This window comes from Elephas maximus, chromosome 7 (genome assembly GCF_024166365.1).
Source record: "Elephas maximus indicus isolate mEleMax1 chromosome 7, mEleMax1 primary haplotype, whole genome shotgun sequence".
NCBI lineage: Eukaryota > Metazoa > Chordata > Mammalia > Proboscidea > Elephantidae > Elephas > Elephas maximus.
Window position 1 is genome coordinate 88,141,829 of NC_064825.1, and position 12,360 is coordinate 88,154,188.

Sequence of the window (12,360 nt, forward strand, 5' to 3'; positions counted from 1 at the left end):
AGAGTGACAGAATGGGTCAAAAAGCAGGATCAATCAATATGCTGTCTACAAGAGACAAACCTTAGAAACAAAGACAAGAATGTATTAAAAATCAAAGAATGGAAAAAATATATCAAGCAAACAGCCACCAAAAAAGAGCAGGAGTGGCAATACTAATCTCAGATAAAATAGACTTTAAAACAAAAATCACCATAAAAGACAAGGAAGGACACTATATACTGATTAAAGGGATGATTCATCATGAAGACATAACCATAATAATCATCTACACACCCAATGACAGGGCTCCAAATACATAAAACAAATTATAACAGCACTGAAAAGAGAAACTGACAGTTCCAACATAACAACAATAGGAGACTTCAAAGCAGCACTCTCGGTAAAAGACAGAACATCTAGAAAGAAACTCAACAAAGATACAGAAGAGCTAAAGGGGACCATGAGCCAACTTGACCTCATAGGCATATATACAGTATACTCCACCCAACAGCTGCAAAGTATACATTCTTTTCCAACGCACATGGAGTATTCTCCTGAACAGACCACATCTTAGGCCACAGAGCAATCTTCAACAAAATTGAAAACACTGAGATAATACAAAGTACCTTCTCTGACCACAACACCATCAAAGTAAAAGTTAACAACAGGAGGAACAAGGAAAAAAAAAATCAGTTACATGGAAACTGAGTAAGACCCTGCTTAAAAACCACTGGGTAATAGAAGAAATCAGAGATGGAATCAAAAAATTAGACTCAAATGAGAATGAAAACACATCATAACAAAACCTTTGGGACACAGCAAAGGCAGTCCTCAGAGGTCAATTTATAGCAATAGATGCACACATTAAAAAAAGGGACAAAATCAAAACATTAGCTACACAACTCTAACAAATAGAAAGAGAACAGCAAAAAAAAAAAAAAAAAAAAAAGCCCACAGCCACAGAAGAAAGGAAATAATAAAGATCAGAGCAGAAATAAATGAAATAGAGAATAGAAAAACAATAGAAAGAATCAACAAAACCAAAAGTTGGTTCTTTGAAAGGATCAACAGAATCGACAAACCACTGGCCAAACTGACAAAAGAAAAACAGGAAGGGACGCAAATAACCCAAATAAGAAATGAAATGGAGGACATTACAACAGACCCAACTGAAATAAAAAGGATCAGAACAGAGTATTATGAAAAACTATACTCCAACAAATTTGAAAACCTAGAGGAAATGGACAGATTTCTAGAAACACACTATTTACCCAAACTAACACAAAATGATGTTGGAAATCTGAACAGACCCATAACAAGAGAAGAGATTGAAAACGTAATTTAAAAAAACTCCCAACAAAAAAAAAAGCCCTGGCTCAGAGGACTTCACTGGAGAATTCTACCAAACATTCAGAGAAGAGCTTACACCACTACTACTCAAACTATTTCAGAACATAGAAAAGGAAGCGATACTTCTGAATTCATTCTAGGAAGCCAGCATAATCCTGATACCAAAACAAGGCAAAGACACCACAAAAAAGGAAAATTACAGAACAGTATCTCTTATGAATATAGATGCAAAAATTCTCAACAAAATTCTAGCCAAAAGAATTCAGCATCATATCAAAAAAATAACACCACAACCAAGTAGGATTCATATCAGGTAAGCAAGGATGGTTCAAAATTAGAAAATCAGTCAACATAACCCACCACATACATAAAAGGAAAGAAAATAATCACACGATCATCTCAGCTGAACACAGAAAAGGCATCCGACAAAGTCCAACACCCATTCCTGATAAAAACTCTCAATAAAATAGGTATAGAAGGGAAATTTTTCAACATAATAAAGGGCGTCTATGCAAAACCAACAGCCAACATCATTCTTAATGGAGAGAGGCTGAAAAATTCCCCTTGTGAACATGAACAAGACAAGTATGCCCTTTATCACCACTCCTATTTAACACTGTGCTGGGAGTCCTAGCTAGAACAATAAGGCAAGAAAAAGAAATAAAAGGCATCTAAATTGGTAATGAAGAAGCTAACGTGTCCCTAGTTGTGGATGATATATTATACATAGAAAACCCAAAAGATGCCATGGAAAACTACTGAAACTAATAGAAAGATTCACCAGATCAGCAGGATACAAGATAAACATACAAAAATCAGTTGGATTTCTATATACCAATAAAGAGAAGGATGAAAAAATCAGGAAAACAATACCACTTATAATAGCCCCTAAATATTCAGGAATAAATCTAACCAGGGATGTAAAAGACCTATATGAAGAAAACTACAAAACACTACTGCAGGAAACCAAAAGAGATCTACATAAAAGGAAAAACATGCTTACAGATAGGTAGGCTCATTGTGAAAATGACAATTCTACCCAAAACAATTTATAAATACAATGCAATCCCAGTCCAAATACCAACATTCTTTAAAGAAATGGAAAAACTAATTATTAACTTTATATGGAAAGGAAAGAAGCCCCAGATAAGTAAAGCACTACTGAAGAAGAAGAATAAAGTAGGAGGCCTCGCACTACCTGACCTCAGAACTTTCTATACAGCTACGGTAGTCAAAACAGCTTGGTACGGGAGAACGACAGATACATTGGCCAGTGGAAGAGAACTGAGAACCCAGATGTAAATCCACCCACTTACGGTCACCTGATTTTCGACAAGGGCCCAAAGTCCATCACATGGGGAAAAGACAGTCTTTTTAACAAATGGTGCTGGCAAAACTGGATGTCCATCCACAAAAAAATGAAACACACCATACACAAAAACTAATTCATGGTGGATCAAAGACCTAAATATATAGCCAAAAAGTATAAAGTTCATAGAAGAAACAATAGGATCAATGCTAGAGGCCCTAATACATGGCATTAACAGGATGTAAACTATAACAATACGCAAACTCCAGAAGATAAGCTAGATAACTGGGATCTTCTAAAAATTCAATATTTATGCTTATCAAAAGACGTCACGAAAAGAGTAAAAAAGAGAACCTAGATACTGGGAAAAATTTTTTGGCTATTACAAATCAGACAAAGGTCTACTCTCTAAAATCTACAGGAAAAACCAAAACCTCCACAACAAAAAGACAAATAATCCAATTTAAAAATGGTAAAAGGAAATGAACAGACACTTCACCAAAGAAGACATTCAAGTGGCTAACACACGTGAGGAAATGCTCTTGATCACTAGCCATTAGAGAAATGCCAGTCAAAACCACAATGAGATACCATCTCGCCCCAGCATTACTGGCAAAAATAAAAAATAAAAAAAAAGGAAATAACAAAATGTCTGGCAAGAATCAAAAAAACAGGAAATAACAAGTATCAGAGAGGCCACAGGGAGATCAGAACTCTTTTGCACTGTTGGCGGAAATGCAAAATGATACAACCATTTTGGAAAATGATATGGTGCTTCCTTAGAAAGCTAGAAATAGAAATACCATATGATCCACCAATCCCACTCCTAGGAACATATCTTGTAGGAATAAGAGTCGTCACTCGAACAGACAGGCACACCCATGTTCATTGCAGCATTGATCACAATAGCAAAAAGGTGGAAACAACCTAGATGCCCATCGGCAGATGAATGGATAAAGTATCGTACATACACACAATAGAGTATTATGCAACAATGAAGAACAGTGATGAATCTGCGAAGCATCTCATAACACGGATGAATCTGGAGGGCATTATGCTGAATGAACTGAATCACAAAAGGATAAATACTGTATGAGACTACTACTGTAAAAACTCATGAAAAGATTTACACGCAAAAAGAGACAATATCTGATGGTTATGAGGGAGGGGAGGGATGGGGATGGAAAAACACTAAACAGACAATAGATAAGTGGTAACTTTGGTGTAGTTAATATGATAGCAACACTAGAAAAAAAGATTTGCTAAATCTTAAAAATTATCAGCTTTGGCTAACTATTTTAGAAATGTCAAATCCATTATCTAATAACTTGTATTAAAATAATGCCACCAGTTGAGATTTAATAGATTCAGTAGGTACTTAAAGTTTATGTAATAGTTCATGAACAGCTAAAAAACTAATTTACAGTATTCTGAAATTTTCCTCAGAAAGTAGTTTGCATTTTAAAGCCATTCTAACATTAAAAGTTAGAATAGTTTGACTGTAAGTGTAAATATTTACAAATAGCAGATAAAGAAAGATTTCCTATTCTTTAGAAACAGTTGTCAACTAGTTCCCATGATGGTGATTTCAGAGTCTCAAAGCCTTTGGAAGTTAGGATGTTCTGTTTTCCTCTGAAATCCATGTACTTCAGATCATCTTCACGTACCTTGAGCTCAGTGGAAAGATCATTTAAGTTTTCTTCGTTTTTGCCATTGACCTAGCATTCATTCTTTCCAAATTTAGGCGCCATTTCTAGTCTTTAAATTCCATTTGCTGTATATAGTATCTCTGGGTCCAAAATTTTTCAAACCTGGGCATATTTTAAATGGAAAGTACCGGAATATGTGGTAAAAGCACAAATAATCTGAGAAAGAAAGCAGCTAGAAATTGAATGGTAACTTACTCTGATAGGAAATATCAAAAATCCTGTTGTTTCTAGCACATGAAATGTAGTTCCCTCCTACATTTATAGCCAAGGAAGAAGTATGTAATCTGACTTTGTTTTTGTTTTTTAAAAAGGCCCTGTTATCAGGGTCACAATACTAGGTGCTGGAAGATAGTATATGAGTTTGGTAAAAAAAAAAAAAAAACAGCCTTGAAGGCTAGAAATGTTTATAAAACAACTGAGCTTATCAAATGAAGACTACTTTCTGAATCATAAATATTAATGGAAGTACTTTGACCCTTTTAGTGTCACAGTAATAAATGATACTGGCAGCTCAATTTAATTTTATAAAAGTATAATTACCACAAAACTACATCTAGCCGTATCATTCAGTTATTGTTTGTAGCTTTTCATTTCAGCATGAAGCTTTTCATGTGAAGCAAGTAGGTAAGGGCATAAATAATGCCAGTGGCTTTTAAAGAATGAACTGGAATTGGTCCTGCCACATGGCTAGGGTATTATCAGTAGTAGCTACTGTTGTCATTGTGGTCAGAAAACTTAAGCTCTGTTTCCGGATCTTGTCCTCAAAAAAATGCAAGAGAAATGGCAAAGCAAGAAGAGCATCTCATTCTCTGTTGTCATTGTCATTGTCATCCAGGATCAGATGACTTCTTTATAGCAGGGGTGGCCGAGTTTCAGGGTGTTAACAGAGATTTCAAGTGGCAGAGGTTTGAAGAAACTTACACATGCCCTTCTTTCCCCTGGCAGTAAAGCCAGAGACCAAAAAAACCAAACCCGTTGCCATCAGGTCGATTCCGACTCATAGCAACCCTATAGGACAGAGTAGAACTGCCCCCTAGCGGTTCCAAGGAATGCCTGGTGGATTCCAACTACCAACCTTTTGCTTAGCAACCAACCGCTACGTCACTAGTGTTTCCTAGAGCCAGAAAGGCATTACTAAAAAGAACTTTCAGCCTTGCTCAGGAGTCCCACAGTGTACCATGCTGTTACAAATGCAGGTCATAAGATCAGCCCGGATTCAAAGACTCCGCGTCTTGTTGAGAGAAGGTACAAAGAATTTGTGACCATGCTTAATTTACCATACCCCAGCAGTACTCCCCAACATGAGTGTGTGTAGATGTATACATACATATGTAGCTATTTATTAGACCCTAGAAGTACCCGCCCCATATGTGTGTCTATATTAATATGTATGTATTAAATAAACAAACTTTTGTTTTTTTAAAGAACTTCTGATCTTAATTATTTTGCTTCATTGTTTTAAAGAATGCTTTGGAAAGTTTTCCTGAACTGACAATAATTACTAGAGACTCTAAAGCAAAAACTGGGGGATCTGCTATTTCTAAAATCAAAATGAATGGCAAAGCTTACAATAAGAAAACTCTAAGGACTTCCAAAACAACCACTAAATCTGCACAAGTAAGTATAATTCCTACTTAAAACACTGAAACAAGCAAATATTTTACCATGTTGTTTTTAAGTCTGAAGTCTTTTCAGTTAGGAATGGGCAGCTCTGGGCTGAGGAATGGGAACTCTTGTTTATTGTTTTTCTCCAGTGCCAAGCACAGTACCTGGCATGTAGTAAGTGCTCACAATTTTTTTTATATAAACTAATAAGCAAGGAATCATCCCATGCTTGTATTTATATATACTTGTTATATAGTTTTTTTTTGTCACTGGATACACATCCGTAAGTAACTTCAGTATCAATTCCATATCTGCAAAATCATTAAAATTAGAATTCATTCATCTTCAAATGGAAATTGTTAGGGCCTTTTCAGAAAACAGTTTGGCAACATAAATCCACAGAAAAAAATTTATTCGGTAGAAACAGATTCTCAAATACATAAAATATATGCCTTAGCCATTGCGGAATTGTTTGTAAGAACAATTGTGAGGCTGGATCAATAAAGAGCCACACAGACAATGTCATATTGTGCACTTTTTTAAAAGAAGAGATTGATTCGTTCATTCTTTCAAAAAAAATTTTTTTGAGTGCTTATACAGTGCCAAATATGGTTCTAAGTCTAGGAAATACAACAGTGAAAAACAGTCAAAAATCCCTGTCCCCATATAACTTACATTCGGAGGAGGGAAGTGTGGATATATGTAATAAATGGAAAGATAGCCAAGGTTTAGTAAGGTATAAAACAAGTGGCAAAAAGAAACAAAATAGTTGCAGAACAATACGGATAGTATGGCTCCCTTCGCAGTACAAAATTAGTGTAATTAATAACTTATGTATAACACATATATTAATATTATTATTAATATATGTGTTATACATAAGTGAAAACCATATGGAAGAATATATAACATGCTATTTTATATATATATATATATCTGAAGCAGGGGATTATAGGAAGCTTTTAGTATGTAAGTCAGCTATTTCCATGTTTAAATTTTTTTGAATAGTGTGTATTATATCCAGGAAAAAGAATGAAGATTTTAAAATACAATTTAAATTCTTATTTTGAATAAGCCTCTTACCCATATTACTACAAGCTAATACCTATCCAAATAAGTCATTTTCAAGGTTTTCGTTGAGACTTAGTCCATTGTTTTCCTAATAGCTCAGATGTTTCATGAAATTTATAAACTTTTTTCTTTTTATAGGAGTTTGCTGTAGATCCAGAGAAAATACAGTTGTATTCTTTGTATCATTCACTTCATCATTATAAATATCATGTTTATCTGATATGTAAGGATGAGGTAATCTATTTTTTCACTTATTTTAAAAAAAAATTCTTTTTCTGAACTTTAAGGAGACTTGAGCCGTAGTGTTTTTTTGAATACTGTAAAGAGAATTGTTAAAGCATGTATGTCCCATAATTCTCTTCTAAGTAATGACTAGGAGATTTATTGTTCTGATTCTCGCCTACGTTTTGTGCTTAGATTAATCTGAGGCTCACCACCTCTTGTAGGAGCTATAATTGCTTTACACTGCCATAATAAATGGTGTTTTACTGCATTTTGTTCTTCCATAATGTATAATGATCCTGCTTTAATTCACTTCTAACTGCTTTGATATCTCACTGTCTGCCTTATCCCACTTAATTGCAGAGAAATGGGTCTTTGTGCCTTGGTGTGAAGAAATAAAGGTTAAAATTTAATTGTAACTTTAGGTATCATAAATATTCATTGCTCAGAAATTATATATGACATTAATACCACCTTTTGGATAGGATATAAAGATTAATTTCCCTAGGCAGTTTAAGTGGTTGTAGATAGTACTTAGTACCTTACATCTGATCAGCACTATCGGTTTTTTAATTAAAGAGTTAAGTTGGCCCAAACCCATACCTGATGTGTTTGACAATGGTATGGAAAGATGTTCATAAATTCAACTTCCTAACCTAGCAAAGGAGAAAGTAAAGGCAGTGATACAAAATATGTTGACAATTTTTACAATGCTTTGAAATTTAGCTGTTAACACAGTTGGAAGGAATTGAGAAAGTTTGGGCCCCTTTTTCTAGTCTTCTCCACCCCTGTGGTGCCAAGATGAAAGGATTGGTCTTTACCAAACCTATCTGAAATAAGCATTCTCCATGGAAAGGATAAATTAAATTAAAAAAAAAAAATTCTTTTAGGTGAATTAATAAATCCTCCTTTCCTTCAAGATACAGAAAGAATAAGCCCTTGTAGAGAACTTAATTATAAAGTGATAAGCTAATGTGGCAATTTTCTTTATTTTAGATTTCTTCTGTGCAGAAAAAAAATGAAGATTTAGGACAGGAAGAAATTGTTCAACTTTGTATGAAAAATGTAAAATGGGTGGAGGATCTATTTGAAAAATTTGGAGAACTTTTGAATCATGTACAGCAGAAGTGCTCATAATCTTGCCACAGACTCCCATCTCTCATAGCACTAATGAAATGGCGGAGGCGGGCGGCCAAGACGGGGCTAGGTCCTCAGCTCATGGAAGGTCAAGCAGTGAGCTCCTGTTGGCGTGCCTGCTTCCACCATGGAATTCACATCGTGACCTCCGCTAAAGGACAGTGGTGCTGCCAAGGAAGTTAGTCCTTTGGAAATGGACCTAAATCCCACCACAATTTTATCCTAATGAATGATTTTTCTATTTTGTAAACCATTGGGTAACTGAGTTTTATTTTCAGAAATGTTTTTTGACAAATGATGACGCATGCACTAAATATAATTTTTCTTTATTGCTAAAGAGATAACACTTGATTTTTTTTTTTCCCTTATTCTGGCCAAACACCAGAATGAAAGAGAAGTGGCAGAAAGCATATATTTGCATTTATGTCTGGCCGCAAAATGGGAAGTATTGTACATTATGTAAACAGATCAGATATGATGTGACATTCTGTATGAGAATATCACCAATTTAAAATATAAAATTCAGAAACTGCATTCTGCTTTCCGGACTCCTTAACATGTTCAGGAAACTGGATGTGGAATTGGTGCAATTCTATGACTGCTTTTTGTGTCAAATTATATTGTAATGAAAACAAACAATGACACACTATTTTTCCCTATCTCAAAGAAAAGTACTCTCCTTTATACTGTGTTTTTTTTCTTTTGGAAAATGTTTCAATTGTACATTTTATCTCACTAATAGGTGTATTTTTCACAAGGAAAATGTGGTTATAATTATGTTTGATATATCTGTAATACACTTTTCATTATTTTCAGTAAATCTTATTTAGTTATATGTTGGATTTCTGTTGTAAACTCTATCTTGAGGTAACCATTTTTGTTGGTACAGATTAGCTTCAGTGTTACCCACAATATGCATTCAGTACTAAAATTAGTTTAGCTTTATAAATGAGGTTGTGTTAGACACTGCAGTAATTTTCTAATTCATGAAAATAAATTTCTTACGAACTAGCACTTGATTAACTGATTTGTTGAAGTAAAAATCTAACCACGTTATACATTTTGAAAAATAAGGTTGATAATTAGACTATATGCAGTGTAAAACATAGCTTACCTAACTCTTAGAACTGGAAGTGGTAGAGCTCTCCTTTTGGTGCCTTTCCAACCTTTATACACACTATTGTAGCTTCCTTGAGTTCAGTAGTTAGCAATTCAAGTAGTTTAGCTCAGACAGTGAATGTATTAGGTTCTACATGACCTTGTTTTTATTTGCATTTGCCAACAGGATGCCTTATTTGTTTTGGAAAAAAAAAAAAAAGATTTACTAGTGTCATTCTAAACTCTCTCCTTTTTTTAGGATTCTAAAGAAGTTGTTAATCATCATACTTTTGTTTATTTTACCACCATTAGTGCCTTAAGTCCTAAATGAAAGAAAGCAGTGTTACTGCTCAATGCCCAGATAAGACATGTATATGTGGTTATTGCTATTGTCTTGATGTTGAATTAACAGTCAACTTCTTATACTTAAAACCTCAGCAAACTAGCAAAGAGTTGAAGATAACATATGACTTGATTTGAGGAAAACAACATTGTAACATTGGGCGAAAAATCAGTATTTGGATTTGAGTTAAGCTTACATACTTATTTCTGATGGCTATCTTGTTAAAAGCAATAATCCTTAATACTCGTACCTGCTGTTAGACAATAAGATCCTCAATAATGGAAGTTTCTCTTGAGTTAAAATGCTCCATTTCTGAAAGATTTTTTAAAACCTGCATGGGCAGCTTATTTTGAAAACAGAAGTAGCCTTTTAGATTCATTTTACCTGACTTACATGAGAGATGCACAATATCAGCAGTGGGAGCGTCATAAAATGATTTTTGCTAAGTGGAGAAGAGTAGGAAGCAGCCATATTTCTTTCTGAGAGTACCAACTCTGGACAGAATTGGTTTCTTACATTTCCAAAGTGCAGAGTAGAGAACTACATCTTCTAAGGTAGTATTACAAGTCTATGTCTACATTACTCCCCTAGCTTACTTTCCTGAATCATAGGTGGTTTAAATATTTTTGAAAGCTGCCTTGCATTTAGGTGACTGGAAGTAGATGTTTGAAATCACTAGCCACATTTTCTTCATGGTAAGCCCCTTGAAAAACAAAGGTATTTCTTGTTTCCTATAGAAAATAACCTGTTTCTTTTTGAACCGCAGTTGCCCTCAAACTGTTTGCACTTGCATTCAATTTAGTAAAACAAGTGTTTTCATAAAATTGGAGGCTAATTCTATGATACTGCCTCGAGGAGACCCTACTGTTCTGCTGCACTGTCTTCTCTCATTTGGTCTGTATTGCTTAGACAAAAAAACATCATTCTCAGGCCTTAGAGAAAAGGGAGACTATTATGACAACCATACACAAGTCTTCTCTTTGTATGAAGTTAAATAAATAGCTAGTTAGCATTTACATTTCTTGCCATAGAGTTTGAAATTTATGATATAGAAATACTTTAGGTTGTAGATAGAGTTCAAGAGGTAAAGCACATGTTGCCACAACCCAGGAAACATTTTAAAGAAAGACTGGATTTTCCTACATACAGAGATCTGAAAACAATTTAATGTAGAAAATTATTCTGTGTTGGTGCTCATTTCTAGTTCAGATTAGGGGTTAGAGAGGGGCCTTCCGTGTTTTCATTTTCACTACATCCCAGTTTCCATTCATCCGATCCTCTAATGAAGTCATAAATTTATAATGATTCTGGTACACTATGAAACATTAGTAAGGTGGAAAATCTTATTTTAAAATGTTTTAGGAATTTTCCAGAAATAACTTGAAATTACTAAAACTCAAAAGATGAAATTACGTAGATGGACTCATGCATTAGACCTGTTTTTCAAAGCTTTCCCCCAAATTTTTAGTCTCATTTTTCTTCTAATGAACACTTATTTTCTTTAAAGCAGCTATATTCCAACCTATGACCTTTGAAATAATACCCATAAAACCAGTATAGCAGTAGTGTTTTTGATTAGACTTCCCAAGAGTTGCTTCACATGTGCAAGTTCTGAATTTTATTATATTTGTAGAAAACGTTTTGTTTTAAATTATATTTCCACCTATTTCTCAAAAATGCTTTTCAAATAGAGTAAAATATCCCAGGAAAACTGCTTCTGTGTCAGGGGCACTTGACACATAACTGCACAAATGAACAATGTTCACTATTGGTTGTGCATTATTTTACTTGTACAACTTCTGGCATCTATGTTCACAATGCATGTTTTCAAAAATCACCTTTATTTATAAGTGACAATAATTGAAGATAAGGATACAAAGAAACCTTCTGCATCTGTAGCCCAGAGTTTCAAGTGGTCCATAATGCAATGTATGGAAATGTGAAAGACAATTTTGTGTATTTGTTTATTACTAACTCAGATCATTAAAATGAAAACAATTTTTTAAACAACAAAATCAAAATGTTTGTTTTTTTTTTTTTTTTAAGAATTAAAACAGTTGGAAGCAGTATTAGCAGTAATAACACAAATAGGTACAAATGGTTCATCATTTTCTCAGATTATTTTAAGTCAACATTTGATGAATTATACAGCCTTAACTGGTAATATCTGAAAATACTTAAGAGTTTCTGTTTTAAGATACAACTCTTTTAGTCCTTTTCCACCTATCAAGAATTATAAGTCCATTCGATTCTACCTTTCTAATTTTTGTTTGGAGCCCTGATGGCACAGTGATTAAGAGCTCAGCTGCTAACCAAAAGGTCGGCAGTTCAAATCCACCAGCCGTTCCTTGGAAACCCTCTGGGGCAGTTCTCCCCTCTTCTCTAGGGTTGCTATAACTCAATGGCACCTAACAACAACATAATGTTTTTTTGATTTAACTATTACGTAACTATAGAGTGGTTAAGCACTCAAATACTAGCTGAAAAGTTGGCAGTTAGAACCCACCCAGAGGCACCTCAGAAGATAGACCTCATGA

The 12,360-nt window shown here is 34.4% G+C and overlaps 1 protein-coding gene across 5 annotated transcripts in view; it reads left to right on the plus strand.

Moving 5' to 3' along the window:
- QSER1 (glutamine and serine rich 1) overlaps positions 1–11,832 on the plus strand; it is an 82,198-nt gene extending 70,366 nt beyond the window's left edge. For all 5 annotated transcript variants that reach the window (XM_049890840.1, XM_049890841.1, XM_049890842.1 and 2 more), the window contains exons 11-13: positions 5,812–5,964; positions 7,162–7,257; positions 8,242–11,832. In XM_049890840.1, coding sequence (XP_049746797.1) covers positions 5,812–5,964; positions 7,162–7,257; positions 8,242–8,382 — 390 coding nt within the window. In that variant the 3' untranslated portion in view covers positions 8,383–11,832. The remainder of the gene's footprint in view (positions 1–5,811; positions 5,965–7,161; positions 7,258–8,241) is intronic.
- Positions 11,833–12,360: the final 528 nt, after the last annotated feature.